Source organism: Pelodiscus sinensis, chromosome 5 (assembly GCF_049634645.1).
Source record: "Pelodiscus sinensis isolate JC-2024 chromosome 5, ASM4963464v1, whole genome shotgun sequence".
NCBI lineage: Eukaryota > Metazoa > Chordata > Testudines > Trionychidae > Pelodiscus > Pelodiscus sinensis.
Window position 1 is genome coordinate 8,278,274 of NC_134715.1, and position 21,709 is coordinate 8,299,982.

At 46.9% G+C, this 21,709-nt stretch overlaps 1 protein-coding gene across 6 annotated transcripts in view; it reads left to right on the plus strand.

The window, feature by feature from the left end:
* Nucleotides 1–21,709, plus strand: part of SHROOM3 (shroom family member 3) — a 240,827-nt gene that overhangs the window by 159,489 nt on the left and 59,629 nt on the right. For 5 of the 6 annotated variants that reach the window (XM_006133874.4, XM_006133877.4, XM_075929434.1 and 2 more), the window contains one exon: nt 21,368–21,499. The exons of the other annotated variant lie outside the window; for it this stretch is intronic. In XM_006133874.4, the coding sequence (XP_006133936.2) occupies nt 21,368–21,499 (132 nt within the window). The remainder of the gene's footprint in view (nt 1–21,367; nt 21,500–21,709) is intronic. 6 annotated transcript variants of the gene reach the window in all.

Genomic DNA, 21,709 nt, shown 5'->3' on the forward strand with positions numbered 1-21,709 from the left:
TCCCTCCATGACCCTACACCCCAATCCCCTGATCCAGATCACAACCCCTCCTTCACCCAAACTTCTTCTCAGATCTCACACCTTCTCCTGCACCCCAGTCCCTTACCACGTGCGCCCTTCTGCACGCAACCTCCACCCTAGACCCCATACCCAGTATTCTTGGGTTCTGTTGGCAGAAGCCATGCAGAGAGTTGCAGTGGTGCAAGCAATCCATTCCCCCTCCCCCAATCCCACCTGGGGTGCCTTGAAAGTGCAGCTAAAAATCCCAGCGGTCAGTAGGTTTTAAAAACTATCCTAGATTCCCAGTCAAAGAGAAAAGAAAAGGATACTGGCCTTGCTTCTGCTCCCACTGCAATTGGGGGGAGGTTAATTATAGAAAGCAAGGAGAGCATGGATGCAGTTAGATGCCCAAAGATGTTATGTCCTTTACTTAGACTGCAAGCTCTCTGGGGCTGGGACTATTTTTTTGGCCTGTGTTTGTACAGTGCCTAGCACAAGGAGGTCGCAGTCCAAGGCCGGGCTCCTAGATGCTACAGCAATTCAAGTAATAGCTAAGGCCAGGTCTACACTAGGCCCGGCAGCTCGGCTTACGCTGCCCAACTCCAGCTACGCAGAAGAGCAGCATCTCCCCTTGCATCCCGGTAGGAAGCATCGTCTGTGCTATGGTATTGCCGCCACATCGCTGCACTGCCGTAAGCACCTGCCCCCCTTCTTCGGTTACCACCAGCTCTTGGCTTTTAAGGCGTCAACAGTGAGCAGTGGTTTTTCTAGGGGAAAAGGTTTTTGCTCCTTCTGATGTGGGTGGCTCTGGCTGGCTGGAGTTCTGCTTCATTTTTTAACGTGGAATCTAAAGAAACGTCAAGCAGATGAAATGAACTGGTTTTGCGTTCGTCTTCTCGACGTTAAATAAAAATGGGCTTCCTGGTAAGGACGGGGAAGGCTTCAAAAAGGCCAAGAGGATAAGAGCACGATTCCCACTGGCTGTCAATGGCACATATGCTCCTAAATTCCCTAGGTGCTTGAGATAACCTCCAAAAGCCTCCAGCTTGTCAAGCTCCCTTAAAGAGGCCTAGCATGGTCACTCAGCCACTCAAAATAGCCGTGTCAGTGGGTCCTCAGTTGTGATCTGATGTGCAGAAGCGGCTGGGCAGCCAGGGCCGGATTAAGGGGGAGCTAGCCGGGCCGCTGCCCAGGGCGGCCTGATGGGAGGTGCCTGATGGCAGCTGGAAGGGGCGCCCCTTAGAGCTGCCATCAGGTGCCGCGCACCCGGGGCCGGGGGCTGCGAGGCACCCCTTAGAGCTGCGCAGTGCGCCGAGGGGTGGGGCCGCGCATGTGCTGTGCGCCCTGGGGCAGAGCCGCACATGCGTCACGCACCCGCTGCCCAGGGCGTAGGAATGGCTTGAGCTGGCCCTGTGGGCAGCCTTCAAATTGCAGCTCTCGGCAGACCCAGACCTGAATCCGACTCGTGTGCTTCGCCTGCCGGGTGATTTAGGCAAAGCTCGTGGTGAGCAGTGTTGGCCTGCAGCCCGGTTATAACCACCACAGAACGTGCACCTCCAGCATGATGTGTCCTCACTGCGCTGGGGCAGCGAAGACAGGTAGAAAGGGCAAAGCTGTGTTGTAATTAGGTTCCAAAAATCAGGCTACAGCCCTAAGAAAAGGGGGGTTGTGGCCTGGTTCCCTTAACATTGGTATAACGTGGTTTTGTCCCGTCTGTGCAGTTCGCCCTATGTTACAGTATGTCTGGGTCAGCATATTGAGACTGTACTTCCTGACATCTTGGGCCATAGTCTATTGTACGGGACTACGGTCCTGGCTCTTCCCAGTGATAGCGCTGCTGTCTACGGCAGGGGTTGCGGTGCAGCGTTAAGGGGGAAAAGGAAATGTGTGCACGAAAGAAAACTGACTGCAGTGGGTGTCTCTGAAAGCAGAGTCTGGCCCCACCCATGGATTCTGCATAAAAGATGGGGCCAGCTCCTTAGTAGTGTAAATCAGTGTGTTTTCACTGGCTTTGAAGGGGTTACACTGGATTTACAGCAGCTGAAGTGCTGCCTCAGGTATTTTATTTCACAGACCAGGGGCTACCGCCCATCCAGCTACAGAGTGTGCGTTTTTAAACACACACAAATACACCTGCTTGGTTTGCCTCAAAAAGGGGCTGAGAAGTCATAGTCTATAGCGGGCTTGTGGAGGGGTTGAAGTTGACAGTCACCCTGGAGAAAGCAAAGAGGAATGCTTTTGCACTGCAGGTGGGCTCAGGAGATTGGGGGTCATTGCCTGGCTGCGGCACATGTTTTCTTTGTCAAGTCACTTAACCTTTCTAGGGCTCGAATCGCCTTCTACAAAACAGAAATGTTACTCTGCCCCTTCCTCAGAGGAGAGCTAGGAGGGTAAATCCACAGGTGTCTGAGAGCTGCTTGCATACTGTGGTGATGGGGGCCAGACTACTTAGTCTGCTTCCGTTGACAGATCCTATGTGGTTCAGTAAGACAGCCTCAAAACTTGTAAGAGAAAGGAAAGTTTTGTGGTTATGACACTGGACTGGGACTCAGGGAACCAAAGGTCAGCTTTTAGTCCTGCCGCAGATTGTGGGTAAGTTGATTCCTCTTTGTGTACCGATTCCCCATCTGTAAAACAGGGCTAATAGCGGTTCTTCCTCTTTTGTCTATGTAGACCATGGGTTCCCATCCTGGGGGGTGTGCCCCCCTGGGGAGGGCGTGAGGCAACCCAGCCTCCCACCATCAATCCCCCCCTCTCCCAAGTTGTGCTGCTATTTTTTTTTTTTTTTTGCTCAACAAGTTTTGCTGCTATGGGAATGAGGGTTTCTCAAAAATCAAAAAGGGGGCGTGATGCCGAAAAGTTTGGGAACCACTGATGTAGACTGTAAGTTTTGTGCAGCAAGACTCTTGCTAAATGTTTGTATAAAACCTGGCACAGCGGGGCCCTGAGATAGGTGTTACGATGAATAAATACCAGAGCATGTGCGTCAACAACTTATCTCCGGCTGTGGCAAAGGGAAGGTCTGTAGTAACTATCTCGGTGTTGTGCTGGTATTGATACATTTAGAAAAAAAGCCTGAAAGGTGCTAGTGGACGTGCCTGGAAAGATGACAAACCTTCCAACAAGGAGTCCAGGCAAGAGGTAGCTGCTATGTGAAATGCACAAGGATTTTGTTGCCTAAGTGGTTAATGAGCTTACTACCTTGTTCCTGCCAGGGCTTTGCAGGGGAGGTGCTGATTAATGTGTCATGCCCTTTCCCCCTCGCCTGGCTCGCTGCTCTTCCATCTCCCAAGCTCTAACTGACACCTTTTATTAGCAAACTTGTCCCTGAATTGTTAGGAATAAATATTGACAGTGATGGCTGCCTAATAGGCTTTAGCTTGCAGTTCACTGGGTAGAAGCATTTGGCACTTGTGGCTCTTGGTGTGTTGGCTTGAATGAGAAACTGTGTTTGGGACAGACCTGAGCAAAATTTAGTCCAGGGGGAATTTCTTAATAGAATGTTCTCTGGACCTGGGCCGGGAGGGGGCGGGGGACGCACACTGCTGCCCTTTGTCGCTTGCCATGGAAAGCAAAGCTCCGATTTCTATACATTCCACCCCCCGAATTCCATTCTGCACAGAGTGTGGATTCAAATCCCTGAGACTCCTTTGCACGGGGCCGGTTAAAGACACTCGTTGGAGACAAATGGTCACTGGATGGAACTTGTTTTTGAGAGAGCTTGAGAGCGAGCGAGCCGATGGGACCGTGGAGTAACCATTCTGATGAGTGCTTCCTTCTCTCGAGTAAAGCTTGTGCCGTATATTTGCCTATTCAAATTGGGGGATGATGGCTCAGTTTGACAACTCCAGAGACTGACATCCTTTGTTGAGGCTCAGCAGGGGCACCGCATAGGCTGTAGCAACAGAATCTTCTCTCGCAAGGCCTTGCCACTGTGCATCAGTGCTGCCCTGGAGGAAACGTCAGGTAGAATTCAATACAGAATGAAAAGGAGTAGTCCCGTGGCACCTTCGAGACTAACAGGCAGTGCACAGTGAAGGGCTCATCTCGTGCTTAGAACCGATGACGGTGACGCTAACCTGCCAGTGGGAGGAAGTCACAGAGGAGGGGGAACTCCCTAAGAGTCTCTCCAGTGACATCCCTAGAAATTGTGGTGCCGGGAAGCCTTCTGTGGAGGGGGAGCGAAGCTGGGCTCAGGACCATGGGGCCAGGAACAGTGTGGGGCAGGAGCAGGGAACGGAGGAAGCAGGATGTGAGCCCACCCTAGGCTCACCAGCCCTGGCAGGAAGCAGAGCAATGTGGCTCTGTTCTCCTAGCTCCCAGCCACATCCCTCAAGGGCAGGCACTTGGGTGAAGGGGGGGAACCACCCCCTGCACTCCCCAACAGCAGGAAGCGGAATGACACAGTTTGGGAGCCAAAGGAGCGGAACAGGCTGAGGCTGGGCTGCTCAGCTAACTGCCAGTGCCGGTGAGTGCAGGGGTGGCCTGAGCCTTCCTGCTAGGCCCCTGGTCCTGAGCTAGGCCCCTAGAATGTGGGTGGGACAGAGGGAGCGTTCCGGGCCCACCTCCCTCCTAGGGACCGTCCTGTTGGGAGGGCTGGCCAGGGGCTGGCCCCATATGCAACACGCAGCTAGTTTTGTGGTGCTCCAAATGTTGTGGTGCCCTGTGCCACTGTGTACTTTGCAAATTGGTAGGAACGACCCTGAGTCTCTCCCTTATGGGCCCTGGAAGCCACAAAAACCTGCCCCTGCGTCTTGTGTAGGTGGCTCCCGTGTAAAGCGAAGCATCTGTCTTAGCTTGGCACTAATCACAAGCCTCGAGCCCACTTTGCACACTTACAATACTGCCCCCGCGGACCCCCATTGAAATGAGAATAATTGCTGTATTGTCTCTTACAGTCCTCCCTCTGCTGCGCCTCCCGGCCACTGCCCCTTCAGAATGAGCTCCTTTGTGTCACGTCCCGTGGTTTACCCCTCCCGGGCAGCAGCAGGAATGTGAGCTGGGGCCCTTAGGCACCTACAAAGTCAGATCTGCCACATTCACCCGCAGCAGGATTCACAGAGTAGGGTTAACGTCCAGCTCCTTCCCTTTGTGCTGTGGTTTCTACCTGCCTGGGAAGGAGAGGCAGTGTAAAGCTGCTTTTGTGGGCTCTTTTGCGGCTCTGTTTGTGTGAGATGGGGACCTTGAGGACGAGGTCAGAGACACCAACAACTTCTCAGCTTCTCTCTTGGGATCAGAAATGTGGGATGACTTCATATTCCCCCCTCACACACACACACACCTCCCCCCAAAAAAACTGTTCTCAACTATCTAATCTGAATGGGTGCTAAAAATAGAGTGAGAAACCGAGACTGACTGCATGACTCATGGGAGCTTCGGGGAGCTTATTGGAAGCTCATCAGCCTGCTCTGCAGGCAGCTTGCCTCCGACACGGTGTCAGAAGCTGAAGTCAAGAACCAAAGTGAACTTGAATGGAAAAGATGCACGGACCAGATCCTGTGCAGGTGTCTATGGGCATGGTCTTCCCTGCCCACTGACTTCAGGGGAGCTGTGAGGATTTACACCCGCGGGGGTCAATAGGCACAAACCCCTGCAGGAAGACTGTTCTAAGGAGCAGGGCTTTGGGGCCAGGACTGCAGGAAACTCATATTCTGCCTTAAAAATCAGCCAGACTAAAGGTTTGGCTGCTCCCTCAGCTTGGTCAGTTGAGATACTGGGCAGCCTTGACTGCTGCCAAGTTCTGTGGGAGTAAGAAATTGAATCTTGTGTTGGTGTAACTGCTAGTTTCCTCTTTGCCTCTCTCCTGTTTGAACTGGCACATCAAGAAGCCAAGGCAAAGAGTAAGTGATTGCAGGGGTTATACATTCACTCTTCCTTTAGGGGTAGTTTGTACACTGCAAAACGGGCCCTCATTCTGCATTAGATCTCGCCCTTCCTCTCAGAGGGGCAACTATAACCCTGTATTTCAGTAGCACTGTGCATCTAGAACTGTGTCTCTGGATGGCTGTAGCTCCTACGGAGTCGCCAAGGGCATTTGTGGGGTAGGGAAGGATTCTGAAGCACTGAAAATGGTATCCCCATCGAAGCAAAGAAAACCTCCCTCCCCACACAGTCTCCCCTTGAAGGTCAAGTATTCTCTGGCAGTCTGTTGAGGTGAAACACGCACCCAACGGCACCGTTATTATTTATCATTTGAGTTGTGGCCGTGTAATGCTGACGGGCGGGACCAAAACTGGGACCACTGGCTCTCAGCGAAGGCTGTAGAGCAGACCCATTATTCTCTCTATAAAGCTACGTCTAGACTGCAAGCCTCTTTCGAAAGAGGCTTTTTCGAAAGATACTTTCGAAAAAGTTTCGTTCGAAAAAGAGCGTCTAGACTGCAACCAGTACTTTCGAAAAAGCAAGCCGCTTTTCGAAAGCGAGCACCCAGGCAGTCTGGATGCTCTCTTTCGAAAAAGCACAGTTTGCATTACATAGCGCCTTTTTTCAAAAGAGCACTTTCGAAAAAAGGCGTTATTCCTCGTGAAATGAGGAGTACCGCCGTCAAAAGAAAAGCCACGTTTTTTCGATTTAATTTCAAAAGAACACGACTGCAGTCTAGACACAGGTGAAGTTTTTTCGAAAAAAGGCTACTTTTTTCTAAAAAACCCTGCAGTCTAGACACAGCCTAAGTGGCCTCAGTGCTACTAGATGGGACGACATCACATCCAGAAGGTGCGTGGGTTACAGTAGCACCTAGAAGCCCCAGTCATGGAGAGGACCTGTTGTGTGAGGCGCTGTACAACCACAGAACAAAAGAGTTTACAATCTGCACAGATAATGCATTATTGCCCTCATCAAGGCATTTTTTTACTCTTACTGTTAGAGGAAAAGTAAGGCAGTCAGGAACATTTATTTCAAATAAGGTGTTGCCAACTTGAAATGCTGAACTGAAAGGGCCCCTAAACCTCTAACATTGTGTAGACAAGCCCTGTGCAAATCCTCCACCTGAGCTTCTGAGCACACCTCCAAACTCTTGACAAAAGCAGCTCCCCCCATACAGATACACCTTCCTCACCCCACACGCAAGATGGCATAAGGTACACAGGTGCCTCTATTCCTTGCTTGGTGGTTTGAATTGTAACTGAGCAAGGCCTATTGTTGGATCTATTCTGGATTCCTTTACTCCACTGTGAGCATGTTTTTCTTGTTGTTCTTCTCTGTTAAAAATCCCCAGGGCTATAGCTTTTTGAACTTTGCACCCATGATGCCAATGAGAACAAGATGCCATGTGATGTTTGTGTTGTAGTAACATACTCCTTTTTAAAAAAATGAAAGCAGATTGTGGCTTTCGGTCTCTCATATATGCGAGCGTTACCATATTAAAGGAGGCAGGTCAACAGTTGTTGTCTTTGTTCTTCTTTGTTACCTCTTTGATTACCTCAGGTTGGGCCTTTTGTTTCAGGCGGGGATGGTAACAATGGTTTGGAGAGAACGATGGGTAATAATAGCTCTTATATATAGAGGAGGATAAAGGCAGGATGAAGCTAAGTGGTTTTCCCAACTAGGGGAACTATAAGCATAGTGTGACAAGTAACAAACACACAGGAATGCAAAACTCTTTCCCCTCACAGTTGCTTAACTGAGTGGGCTGTAAACCATTGGTGTGGGCAATGCTGTTGTACCGCTGTCAATCACCCACTTTATGTGGGAGGTAATCCAACAAGTCGGTGGATCGCTACTTGGACGAGTGCTAGTTCTTCCGAAGAGCATTCAGGCAAAATCCTCATTCTCCTTACTCCATTTTTACTCCTTATTGAGGCAAAGCTCCCACTGAGAGCAAAAAGTGCAGAAGTCCTCTTTTTGTAAGGACTTCAGGATTTGGCCGATGGGTGATGTTTAAATAAGTATGATTAAGGAGCAGGGACATATCTTTGGGATTAGGCGCAGCATAGGCAGATAGGCACAGCGTAGGCGGAGGTGTTTCAGGCCATAACCCTAAGCCAATTGATAAGTCCCGTCAAGTACCCTCATGGTTACTGCAGTTCAAATTTAAGCATAGGGGAAAACACTCAAAGCTGCAAAGAGACAGATTAGATAGCAGAGCAGCGCTACAGCTGCGGTTTAAACTCCCATCTGGAGTCTGAACTCCCACCAAACGGCCAAACGTTGGGCTTATTTGAATGTGAGGTTTTTGTCAGTCTTCTAGAAACATGCAGCCAGATTTTCGAGTGCTCGGCCTCTGCAACCAGGGCCAAGTTTTTAAAGAGTGAGCACCCAAGAACTCCCATGGTGACACTTACGGCCAGACCCTCAAACTCAACACCCAACGTTCTGTGCCCTTCTGAAAGTCAGGCCAAAGTGGTGGGTGCTGAAAATCTTGCCAGTCAGAGCTAATTCTAAATTTTGGATCTTGAATCCTAACCCAGAGTTCAGGGGCATTTGGATCAAATAAATCTCTAATGAATCCTTTCATGAAGCAATTGTTTAGTTGACTGGAAAATGTCAGTGTTCTAGAATTAAGTGTAAAAAAATCATATGGAAGAATATTATTTGTTTACACAATTTCTTTAAATACAGCTAAGAGCATCTTTTAGACCCAGGGAACTTTTCTTTTAGGGGCTACTTTATTTTTATAATTAGCTCTAAAAAGGGGACATTTTGTTTCACATGAGCAGGAGACCTGTTTTCCTTTTGTTGCTATTTTTCCTGGCATGTGCCAAGAGATTTTCTGCTCATTTGGCAGGCAGTTAGCACTTTACTCCTGTGGCTGTTACAGTATCATTACAGTATCTGTGTATGAGGAAACAAATGATATCATTGGAACTGAATAAGTTTTGCATAGGTCAACTCTCGCTGTCAGTGTGTGCCACGATGTGCATAAAAAATAATTAGTTTCACTGTACCAAATGGCTGTTTGAGTTAATTATTGTTGTGTTATGAGGTAGTTCATCTGTACATCAAAAGGGCAGAGTTCTCATCTGCATGAGAAATAAATCAGCCAAGCCAGAATGCCAGATCTGAGCACTCTGACGCACGGCGGAAGTTTGGATCCAGATTCAGGCTTTATGCCTGGCCCCTGGTTCAATAAGGGAGAGAACCAAACTCCACAATATGAACACCCTTGAAATTTGGAAAAGGAGTTTGACTTTTATAGTGTGGCTCTCTGTGGTGAACCTTAAAAAAGTTTTTTGTGCTGCAGATGTGGGTTGAATTGACATCCAGAAGTTTTCAGATATATGCCGGCCTGTCCACATTTATAATTAATTTGTAGCTCTAGGATGCCTGTTACTTATCTGAAGTTTTAAACACACCTTGAATACACCCTGGGAGGAGTCCAGTCAGGAAATTCTGTGGGAAATCTGTCAGGAGCATGTTTGTGAAATCTCATATAAGAGTCACGGCGCTTTCTGGCCTGGGAAAGAGTAGACAGTAAGTTTCTTGGTATTTCTATTTCTGTTTAAAACCTAAAGCTCTTTTCCCAACAGATCTGGCTCTCCACTAGTGCAGACTAGGCTAAAATGTTTAGCTTTCAAGGAGAGTTTTAGATAGAGAATATGTTGCATTTAAAGTTAATCTGCAGCATCCATTGTGATGCTGTTTGAAAACCCAAGACAGCTGTGACTTTGTAAATCCAGAATACTTCTTTCACACCAGGCAAGATGGGTGATATCCTCCGCTGATGTAAATTGGCATAGCTCCATTAAAGTCAATAGAGCAACACTGGTGGCCCTAAAGTTTTAGGGCCATTTTCCATAGAAAATATATCGCAAATCTCTTTATAGAGTTTGGCCCTGATTCAGTAAAAAATTACTTTAAACAAGGGAGCAGTTCATTGATGCCCCTTGTGTGCTGATTGCATTTGCGGGATTCGTTAATTGGTTAATAGAAGACAGGAAGTGGATGACTCAGTGGACTTTCCTTTGGGTCATTAGTTTGAATCCAGCCCACTTCAATAGTGGCTGAAAATTACTACCAGCTAATGGCCCCTATGAAAGGTTGATCTATTTTAGAATTTTCAGAAATTCAGGTTTTAGAAACATAGACATTGACATTTTTTGATGAGATTCACATTTACATTGTTTTAACTGTAAGTGTAACGCCAACAGATCCCAGCTTTGTCTACACTATGTTTAAAAGTTTCAGAGGGGTAGCTGTGCTAGTCTGTAACTGGAAAAACTTAAAAAACAACCAATAGTCTTGCAGCACCTTAGAGATTAACAAAACATGTCAGTGGTACCATGAGCTTTCGTGGACACAATCCACTTCTCCAGGTTTTTGTCAGCTTTTTGCTGACAAATACTTCTACCCCCAACAGCCTTTCCTGCCAACAAAGTGCTGTTCCCACCACACTTGTTAGCCACAAAACTTTTGTCTTTCGCGGAGCAGGGGGTGTCCTTTAAACACCTCTGAATGACCAAAGTTTTGTCGTTCAGTCGCCAGCATAGACAAGGTCTGGGTGCATTTAAAGGCTGTGGCATGCCTACTATCTAACCTAAAGAGCAGAAGGAAGTCTGAATATTGTGGACACAAGTGCTGTTGGCACAATCTAAAACTGTGCCTATGAGCCCCTTTCCAAGTACCCGATAATCCTCCGAGGCGAAGTACAGATTAGGTCTCGCACCCAAACAAAAAGGGAGTTCATTTTCTCAGAGATGTCAAAGCCAAATTTAGCAAGGATCCCATTTTCTTCAAATGAATGAAAATCCCTCATTCAGTTCTCTGCTTGCAAACAGATAGTGGGGTGAAACATCTTATTGGTGTGTATGTGTGCATGAGAACAGAGCGCAACGAGATTGTGGGATTGGGGTCTGAACACACAGGCTGCGTCTAGACCGGCATGATTTTCCGGAAATGCTTTTAACGGAAAAGTTTTCCGTTAAAAGCATTTTCGGAACGGAGCGTCTAGATTGGCACGGGCGCTTTTCCGCAAAAGCACTTTTTGCGGAAAAGCGTCCGTGCCAGTCTAGATGCGTTTTTCTGCAAAAAAGCCCCGATGGCCATTTTCACCATCGGGGCTTTTTTGCAGAAAACAAATCTGAGCTGTCTACACTGGCCCTTTTGCGCAAAAGGACTTTTGCCCAAATGGGAGCAGCATAGTATTTCCGCAAGAAGCACTGATTTCTTACAGTAGGAAGTCAGTGCTTTTGTGGAAATTCAAGTGGCCAGTGTAGACAGCTGGCAAGTTTTTCTGGAAAAGCGGCTGATTTTCCGGAAAAACTGGCCAGTCTAGACACAGCCCCAGGGAAAGAGATCCCATCTAACATTAAAACAATGCTAGAAACTTTTGGGATTAAATAATATTGCCTGATCAAAATACACTTCTCTCCACAGCCTTCCCTCTGCAGGGTAGGAGATCATTGGGCTTTCTCTTCCTTCATGCTGCAGGGTGACTCCTATGGTTCTTATTCACTAAAGCCTAGTTGTATAAAGTTTAAAGAAGTTCCAGTTGTTTAAATGAAATTCCCTCATCGTGGGAGAGCTGAGACACATAATTCGTTTCAGCTGGTTTGTTCTTCTCTCTTGCATTGCGATTCCATGTGCCCTGCGCTGCCAGCCAGGAGCCATTTGGGATAAATACAACAGATTCTTCAATTGGTGATTCCATATCAGGGTAGCCCAGTGCTCTTCAATCATTTCATTTGCCTTCAATGCAGCCTGCACATCGAGAGATGCGGAATCTCTGTCCCAGCCTCCTCCCCAGTTCACCTAATTGTGCTCTAAAGTTCCTTAGAAATTTCACTTCCTGACTCCAGCCCAGGAGCTGCCCTTGTGATCTGTCCTAGTGAATGGAACTGTAGAAGCTACTGTGATTTATACACATCTCTAGTTTTTGTTTTTAAATCCCTGTTTAAAGGAGGATGGATCTTGATGGATTTGCTTCTTCAACTCTTCCCACCTTCCCACAGGCTCCCCTGCCTCCACTTGGCCACAGCCTGCTCCACTAAACTTTTTACTGAATTTAAATATCACTATCTGAACTCAAAAGCATATTGTTGCTGTTCCTAATTAGGCCACAAAGGTCCCTGTAGAGCACTGGACTCTTAGTTAACCTATGGATAGAGCCCTACCAAATTCACAGCCATGCATTCACATCACAGTCTGTGAAATCTGGCCTTTTCTGTGCTTTTACCCCAGGGGTGGGTAAGATTTGGCCTGCGGGCCTGATACGGCCTGCCAAGCCTTTTAATCCAGCCCACGGCCCGCCCCTGCGACCGGGATCAGCATTACTCAAAGTGGTTGGGGGAGGGAGGCTTCTCGTGCTGCCCCCACCCCCAGCAAAATTTCTCAGCTCCTATTTGCTGGAATCCACCCAATGGGAGCTGAGAGATTTTACTGGGGACAGGGGCAGTGCAGCATCATTTCTCAGATCCCATTGACCGGTTTCCAGCCAATAGCAGCTGAGAGATTTTGTTGGGGGTGGGGACAGCATGTGAAGCCTCCCTCCTTCCCCCAAACTCCCTCTCAGACCCCACACCCTCTCCTGCACCCTAGACCCCGACCCTGAGCTCCATTATGCACCCTACCTCTGACTCAGACCCTGCACTCCCTCCATAGAAAAGTGCAGCCCTTGACCACTTTCCAAAATCTTTGAGTGCCCCCCCCATCAAAAATTATTATGCAGATTAGACAGGGGAGACCAGTGTTTCTCAAATTGGGGGCCCTGACTCAAAAGGAAAGGGTAGGGGGGGTCACAAGGTTATTTTAGGAGCATCACAGTATTTCCGGCCTTACTTCTGTGCTGCCTTCAGAGCGGGGCAAGTGGAGAGCAGGGGTTGGAATGTGGACCTAGTGCCCAGTTCTGAAGTAAGGGTGACAACACCATACACATGTCGCCCTGACTTCTGCACTGCTGCTTTCAGAGCCGGTCAGCCAGAGAGTGGCAGCTGCTGACTAAAGGCCCAGCTCAGCAGGGTCTATACGGGTGACAACACCATGCCAGGCCATTGAACTTCTGCACAGCTGCTGACGGGAACTCTGCCTTCAGAGCTGGAATCCTAGCCAGCAGCTACTGCTCTCTAGCTGCCCAGTTCTGAAGGCAGTGCTGCTGCCGGATGTAAGGGTAGCAGTGCCGTAACATCCCCATCTCTTCAGGAACCTTGTGGTCCCTACTCACACCCCTCCCTTTTTGAGTCAGGACCCCTACAATTACAACACTGACATTTCAAGATATAAATAGCTGAAATCATGACATTTATCATTTTTTTAAAATGCTGTGACCGTGCAATCGACCTAAATGGGCCTTGAATTTGATAGGGCCCTACCCACAGGGCTGATATGCAGGGCTTGAGGCTGAGTTAACCGTGCTCACAGACCCGGCCAGCAGTACCTTTATCAGCTAAGCCCCACGCACAGCATCCAGAAAAGGACTCAGGACGTGTGCTCTCAAACCGCAGGACACAATCACTTACGTGAAAGAAGATCCTTTATTGCGGGTGCCAGCAGAATGGATTATGTACTATTCCTGGACCAGGCACAGCAGGAACAAAGTGACAGATACTTGAGCAGTGTGGTCATTGATGGCCACAGCTCGGTATGCAGGATTGCTCCCTGTGATTAATAGTGTGTGTCTTGCACGATAATGTCTAGTTCAAACCACAGGACTATGGGGTTAGCCCTTTATTTACAGACTGTCAACCGTGTAACAGTCGGGAACAGTGCAACAGAGGAAGAAATCAATTCCGCTTTCCAGGAGATAGAGGGTTTTCATCTTGAAGCCATTTCCATTCACGGGGGAATAAATGTTTCACCAGCTGACAGCTGTCCCTTTGAGAGCTTGCCTTAGGCCTGCAATAGGAGGATATCCGAATTCGAGCCAAAAGACTGCCCTTATCTCACTGGCTGCGCCCAGGACTGCTTGGGCCCAGATTTCAGGACAATGTGTGACATTATGTAATAGGCACCTCAGCAGCACAGGGCATGATAAAAGTAGCAAGCCTTAACCCCTTCACTTCCTTCCTCTTGTGGCCATGTCGGGTGTGTCGTTTTCACATTTGTAGTCAGAGCATTTGATGTTTCAGGGGGTTGGAGTTTTTCAATTAGAATATACAAGAATAGTAATAGAAATGTAGCCGTGTTAGTCTGGTGTAGCTGAAACAAAAGACAGGACTATGCAGCACTTTAAAGACTAACAAGATGGTTTATTTGGTGATGAGCTTTTGTGGGCCAGACCCACTTCCTCAGATCAAATTGTGGAAGAAAACAGGCATGACCATATGCATCCCTTTGTTATATATGGTCATGCCAATTTTCTTCCACTATTTGATCTGAGGAAGTGGGTCTGGCCCACGAAAGCTCATCACCTAATAAACCCTCTTGTTAGTCTTTAAAGTGCTGCATAGTCCTGTCTTTTGAATATACAAGAAAATGCCTGAAGAGCTCAGTGAAACTGCAGAGGATACATCTTTGTCAGTACTCACACGGCCGATCGCTGCATTCACGTTCTGCCCAGTCTAAAAAGTGCCAGCCTTTGTGCAATTTTTTTGTAGTGAAATTTTAAACTCGACACAATCCTGTTTATTGTGGGGAATCTTTTTTCGGTTGGGAGGGGCCACTGACCCACAGAAAAATCAGTCGGGGGCTGCACCTAAGTGAGAAGCAGTGAGAAGCCCCTGACTGAGAAGGAGACAGACCCTCCTCTCATTCTCCACGCATACCAGAGCCTAGGGGAGCCCAGGCTAATAGATTTTGTGTGTTCCAGCCCTGCCAGTGGGTGGGTGGTGCTCCAGCATGGGATCCCCAATGCTGAGCCTCGGGCCAGATCCAGGCAAACCAGGGGCCACATCCGGCCCCCTGACCTGACGGTCTCCACCCCTGGTTTTAAAAAAATTGCAGACTCCCAAAATCAAGGAATTGGCTTAAAATAACAACTTTTGAAAAATTAATAAATCGATTCAATATATTTGCCTATTGGCTTTTTGAACTGTCAGGGGTCTTCTTTCCAAGTTCGTTTCTGTGACGATGAGAGCTGGAAACTTCCTCCCTTAAAAAAAAACTAGGATTTTCCTGTAATCGGTTAACTCCTGAAATTGGGGATTAAAGACAACAATATAGAACGCAAAGTCCACTATAGCATTGTGAGATTGGGCAGCACTGTAATAAGTGGGGGTATTGAGATAAGAGGGCGGGTTGGTTGAGGTCTACTCCACCCTAAAACCAAAGGACAGGCTCAAACATGGCATAGATTAGAATGTCAGCAGTACAAATTGTGGAGTATTCTGGAAATACAGGGAGTGTCTGTTGTAGGAAATCGTCTGGAAGGAAGCAATAGAGGGAGGACGAGCACAGAGAGCCGACAAAGTGTCCAGAGAGAAATAAATGTGCGCCCAAGAGTTATGTGTATGTGTCACGGAGACACAAACAATACATTAAAGAAAGTGATATAAGAGAGAGAGAGATGGAAAATATCAGGTTCACAAAAGGCCGGGAGAGAATGCAGGGTGGAATGCAGAGATTGTAAATAGTGATAAAGAAGGCAAAAAAAGATGGAACCGAAGGGCAAAGAGCCCAAGAGGTTAAGATAAATAATCAGAAATGTTTCAAGTATGTAGGTAACCAGAGGTCAGTGCAGGACGCAGACAAACCGTTAGGAGGAGGTCATAGTAATTTATGGACAGAAGAGGGGGTGTTATGAAAACATTCAATGAATTCTGCAGAAAGGAAGGTCTGATGCTGGAGGTAAAGGGAGAATGAAAGACATCAAACGCTAGAAACAGACCGCATGTTCTGGGGAAGTTGCTTAAAGGCTATTCCAAGTCTGAGCCCACACAAGGTCCATCTCAGAAATCTGAAGGAGGTGGTAAAAGATGGGGAAACCTTTAAGCAGATGGATTGCTCAGAAAAACAGGCAGTGAGTGATGGACTGCAGAGATGGTGCCATACTTACAAAGAGAAATCTGCCTTAACAGGGGTGGTCAGCTAATAAAATTGGAGCTTTGGACCACTGTGGCTCAGCTCTTCAGTTGGGTTGGCACTGACTTTACTGGAATTATAGTGATTTACCCCAACTGAGGATCTGGCCCAGTATATAGTGGATACTCGGTGGCAGTCTCTTAAGACAGAACATTGGCTAACAAAGTTGATTTCTTATAAAGATTTTAGTGTGGGGGTGGAAAACCTGAGGCCCGGGGACCGGATAAGGCCCCTGGTTTGCTTGGCTCCAGCCCCCGAGGCTCAGAACCCCTCCAGCATTGAAGAGCCTGCGCTGATGCTCCAGCCCTCCGACTGCTCCCCCCCAGAGCTGGAACACCCCAAATCTCCTAGGCTGGGCAAAAGGAATAGGGGGAGTGTCTTTCTCAGTTGGAGGCCATGTCAGGGAGGGGTGGGTTTTTCTGCTTCTCACTTGTGTGTGGCCCCTGACTGATTTTTTTGTGTGTCAGCAGCCCCCTCAACCCAAAAAAGCTTCCCCACCTCTGTTTTGTGTATTTTATGATCATAAAATACATAAAACAGCTTTAACTTGTCAGCTTTAACTTTAAAAAGCAAAAACTCTTGACTATTTGTGAGTGAGGGTGTTGATTCGACACTGCCAAACCCTTTTTCATTCCACCCCCCTGTAGCCCTTTGAAAAAGGGGAAAGAAATGGATGAGGGGAGCCAGTGTTTGAACGAGATTACAAGGGTTGTTCCAAAATCTAGGTCTGTATTCTCTAGTGAAAGGAGATAAAGGAGGGTATTCCCTCTTCGATACATTCCCATTAGGTCCCCTTGAAGTATACAGAATTCTTAAAAGAATAAAGCCACAAGACTGTATCCCTGTATATCAGTATTCTACAGAAATGACCCAAAACTATGTCAGTATCACTAATGCAAGGGGTAATGTTTTGTATGGTTAAGGCAAAATTAGGCTCCTAATCCCTCAGGCCATGTCTACACTAACTAGGAGATTATTTTGAATTTACTAAATTTGACTTCTGGGCACCTGATTTTACAAATTTGAACTTCCGTGTCCTCACTATGGGGAAGAATCAAATGTACTCAGAGGCATGATCTGTTAATGTGGTCATGTTACCTCGAACTCAGAGCCCCAGAAGGAGCTCCGGGGAGCTGCAGAAGGCCTCCTGGAAGCCAATAAATTTGAATTAGCAGCACTGAAGCGTCCACACTAACATTATTTTGGACTTACTAGTTCGGGAATAGCGTTACTCCTCCTGGAAGCAGGAGTACAGAGTTCGAATTCTGAAGCCCCTTATTCCAGAATAACGGGCTTGTTCGTGTGGACGCATCACTTACAAATTCGACCTTGGCCGTACTTTAGCTTTTAAGTCATTTGGAGCTGCTGAGTGTTCAGAACATTGGAAGATCAGGTTACTTACTTACATTCTTAATAATGGATTCAGGAGACTAACTTCAGACTCCTAATTTTAAAAATCTTGGCTTTAATGTATAATGCTACAGTGTTCTTTTGCTAATGGCTGCACTATTGTTAAGGAGAGAGCAAAAGGGCCATACACCTAAGCTAAGGAAAGGCTGGACAGAATGTCTTTGTACAGCAAGTATTTAACGTGTGTGGCATTAAATGCCAAAGGCACAATGGGAGCAGCCAGTATAAATAACTTTTAACAGTTAGACAAGAACTTTGCAATAAAGAAAATATTTTGGCAGCCGCTGCCAACTTCAAGCAAGCCAGGAGGGATGTTAGACTGCCGCAGCCAGCCTTTTAGAAACAGTGTTAAATCTGGCTGACAGAAAAAGGATTGTGCTTTTCTGAGATTACTGCGGTTTGGTTGTTTTTCAGGGTTGTTTTTTTTGGGTGTTGGTTTTTTACTGTGAAACTGTGAGGTTGCTTTCTGGGTACTTCAGATTAAGTTGGAGGGGCCTGCTAGTCTGTCTGCAGGGAAGTGTTATCACTGAGAGAACTGGGTGGACTCTGCTCCCTTGTGGAGATTTCAGATTGTCCAAGAGAAGTTACTGTAAAGAAGATTGAACTGAGCGAGGACACACAAAGCACAAGGTATTTCACTGAGTTGCTCCCTGCACTGAGACGGCTATGAATTGGAAAACGGGGGGGGGGGGGGGAACCCAGGTGTGATGTCTGTAAAGAGCCTTCCTAGAGAGTAAATATATTGCCGAGTAACTGGGCAGGTGGCTGGATTCAGCGCTGTATCAAGGAATGCTGTGAGCGAGCGGTGCTGTGGGAAGTTACCACCTTTCAGGGGACATGTCAAATAAAGGCCTGACAAGTACAGATTCTGAGACAGGTGTGCTAACTCTACTGTCCATTTAGCTAGCAATAATCTCTCTGCCTGCAGTCCCCCCTGTATATTCACCTGGGCAGAATATTCGTCTTCACTTGTCCTAAAGGTCACGCGGTGTTACGGTATGCTGCTAAATAGCCACAGTGTTCTGTCTCAGAGGTGTGTGTTTTAGTGACAGACTGATCCCCATCACCTAGGTACTTCACTAAAGTGGTGAGGTTTAATTCACCACGTCATTCATTAACTGCTTGGTTAGCACCCAGCATGCTTTTGCCTCTCATCGTGTATCTGTCACCTGTGGGTGAACACTTTCCGCAAAGCGATCATTCTGTAACTGACCGCACAATCCTCTTCCCCGAAAGACATCTGCACAAGGCCTTCAAAAGACAAACCTGGGAACTTAAATCCATAATTTTGCTAGACACTAAAAATCATAGTTTACGAAAGACACTGGATTTATGACTTATTAGGACAATCTGTCACCCACTAACTCCCGCCCTTGTCTCTTTCACCAACAGAAGTTGGTCCAATAAAAGATATTATCTCATCCACCTTGTCTCTTGATTATCTTTCAGGATTTTAGGGAGTTTGTCACACCAGCACTTTATAGCATTCACAGTGTGCAAGGCCTGATAAATCTCCTTTATGTTTCCTTCAGCAACCACCCTAGATCTTGTACAGGGACTAACTTTTTCTCAGCTCTGTGAAGTAAATACAACAACAGTGCATTTTTACCAGTGTGGGTTTTTACTACATTAGGAGAAACATTCCAAATGTGCACCAGTTAGATGCTGATCTGTAAATTTGGCCACATGGGGATACATTTTGGAGACACCCTGAAATTAACTAGCAGCTCAGTAGAGGCAGCAATCGGTAGTGACTTTTGCTTTCTTAACATGCTTTTAAAACCATTTTTTTAAAATCTCACAGTGTGTCTATTGCAGTGACAAGGAAGCGCATGCGCTCCTCAGACCTGGCAGCTACTTACTCACCTTTCCCTTGGCAGTCAGATCCTGTTCCTAGACCTTTGTACTCCCACCGGACTGATTTTCTGCAGAGGGATGAGTCATTCATGGTTGTTAGGTACCAAAAGCCTGGGCAGATGTCTGCTGAGATTCACTACAGCATGGGGACAGACAGCCAGGCATCAGTCACATGCCACGGAGGAAACTGAGGCATGCACAATATTCTTATGAAACACGATGAAGAATTCCCACTTCATCACTCCAGTCCTTTAGGCACTCCTGTGCAATATAAGCAATAGTTTATTTGTAAAAGGGAGGGGGGTTACGTTTTCATCTTATTGAGGCCATCTCTGTTCTGTCTTGCAATGAAACATTTTTCTCCAGCACAAGGGTAAATCAAGAGTAACGATAACTGTATTGATGAAATGGGTGCAAGATAGGTGGAGTTATTGGCTTTGGGACCATGTCAATGGTATAAACAGAGAAATTTGGCTCTCAATATTCACGCTGACTTTTTCCTGAGAAGAATCTGGTTAGATGTATTCAGAGGGAGATCCATTTTGTTCTGCATTGGTCCGTGAGTTTGTGTTGTTTGTTCGTGCACTGAGCAACTGTGAGGACCCACTGTCTCAGTTACTGATACCTTACAAGGTTCCTCAGAGATTTAGACAGAGGGGAATAGCACAGTGTCACCATGGGCAAAGTAGAGTAAGGATTGTTAAAAAAAAAAGTATCAAAGGCAGGATTTGGGGTAAAATGCAGACATAGGTAAGCAGGGAGGAAGGAGGCCTTTCTGTCTAGTTCTGGCCCAATGAAGTTCCCCAATCTAGGTGAAAGTATCGCTGTTTCCCTGGTCTATCTCATCTGCAATGTGAGACTTAAAATTCTTGCCTGACGGGTGGGGGGCTGTTGGTGGAGGAGGGCTGGGAGTGGGGAAGGATACAAAGAAGGCTGGCCTCTCACAGGAATGGAATCCAAGCCATCCGAAATATCTAAACCTCGTGCATCTCAGACTGCAGCCTACTAAACGTGTGACAAGGGACAATTATGCCCCATTCTGTCTGCGGCTCTCCTCTGGGCTAGGCAGGCGTGAAGGAAAGAGGGAAGAGCATGCTTCTCACATAGATTTTTATGCCGTGTTTGCCTTACATCAGTAGAGTAAGATTGTAAACAAGACCCACATTTGACTATGAAAATTAGGGTAGTTAAGAATACCCAGTGTTTTAAGACATTTCATTTTCTATGCTAAAAAAAGAGAAACATTTATAATGATCAGTGTTGTTTAGAACGGAGTGGGATTAGCCTTTTGTGCATTCCTCTGACTGGGAGAACGTTGAACTATGGATAGACCTTTCTATCTTGCCTTCGCTCAGGGTAGGTCGGACTTGTCTGTGAGTATAAGAGCAGTGGTTTTGCTGTTAGGAGAGTTACAGCAAGCTAGCCTGGAATACACTCTTAAAACAACCAAAACAATGTGCTCTGCAGCACAGCTTCTGCTACTCTTACAGCAAAGGAAGGTGGCCTCGTGGTTAAGGCCAGGAGAGCAGTGGTCAGCTCTTGGCTCCGTCACAGAATTCCAGGGTGGCCTGGGTTAATATTTTAAGGCCTTACCTGTAAAATGGGGATAATGTTTCCTTTCTCGTAGCTTTTGTTTTGACTGTGTACACGTGCCTCTGACTGTGTGTAAGGGCAGTTCTGTATTACTACTAGCATTTGTACTAATGCATTAACCTCTGATGAACTCTGGTTACCTGCTCCAGACCTGACGGTGAGCTCTGTGACGTTCCAAAACCTGTCCCCTTCACCAGAAATTGGCCTACTAAATGATATGACTTCATCCTCTTTGTGTCTCTTGCAATACGTCCTATATTTGATCCCACTGGTGACCTCAGTTCACTGGCAATCTATGTTGCTCTATTACAGAATTGCTCCAAAACATTTAGGGAGGTGGGTTTTAATGACCAAACTCTGCCTAGTATAACAGAGCAGAATTTCATCCTGCAAATCCATTTTGGATGGTGGTGTGTCCTTTCATCTTTCCAATGGCTTTTAGCAGCTGTTTTCCATCAGACAGGACATAGATATTGTCCTTTTTACATGTTAAAAATGAGGCTTTGAAGTAATCCCTCCCACACACACACATATTTCTTGGATATTCCGAGTGTAATCTGTCAGTCTGTCTCAGGCACGCCATGAACTTTGACACTCCCTGGGTTTCTTTTGCCAGGGACACATGCGCAGCCAAGGAGTACGCTGACCTGCCAGCTTCCCACTCACTCAGTACAGAGTGTATCCCCACTGACCTGCAGCTCAGCAAACCAGCATGGGCAGGAGGAGTTAAACCACGGCTGAAGAACAGGTGAGAGAGAAGACGGTTCTGCTCATAAATATCTTCCTATGTGTGAATATTCCAGTTACTTACATGCTTTGGGACAGTTCCTCGGCTGGGTCTGTTGTAAAAAAAACTGCCCTCGTTGGGTAGAAAAGTGAATCAGCAACGGGCACGGACACAGGACTTTCCAGGGAATTGGGGAGGTGCGTTTTTTTGTAAATGTGGTCCACAATTTTA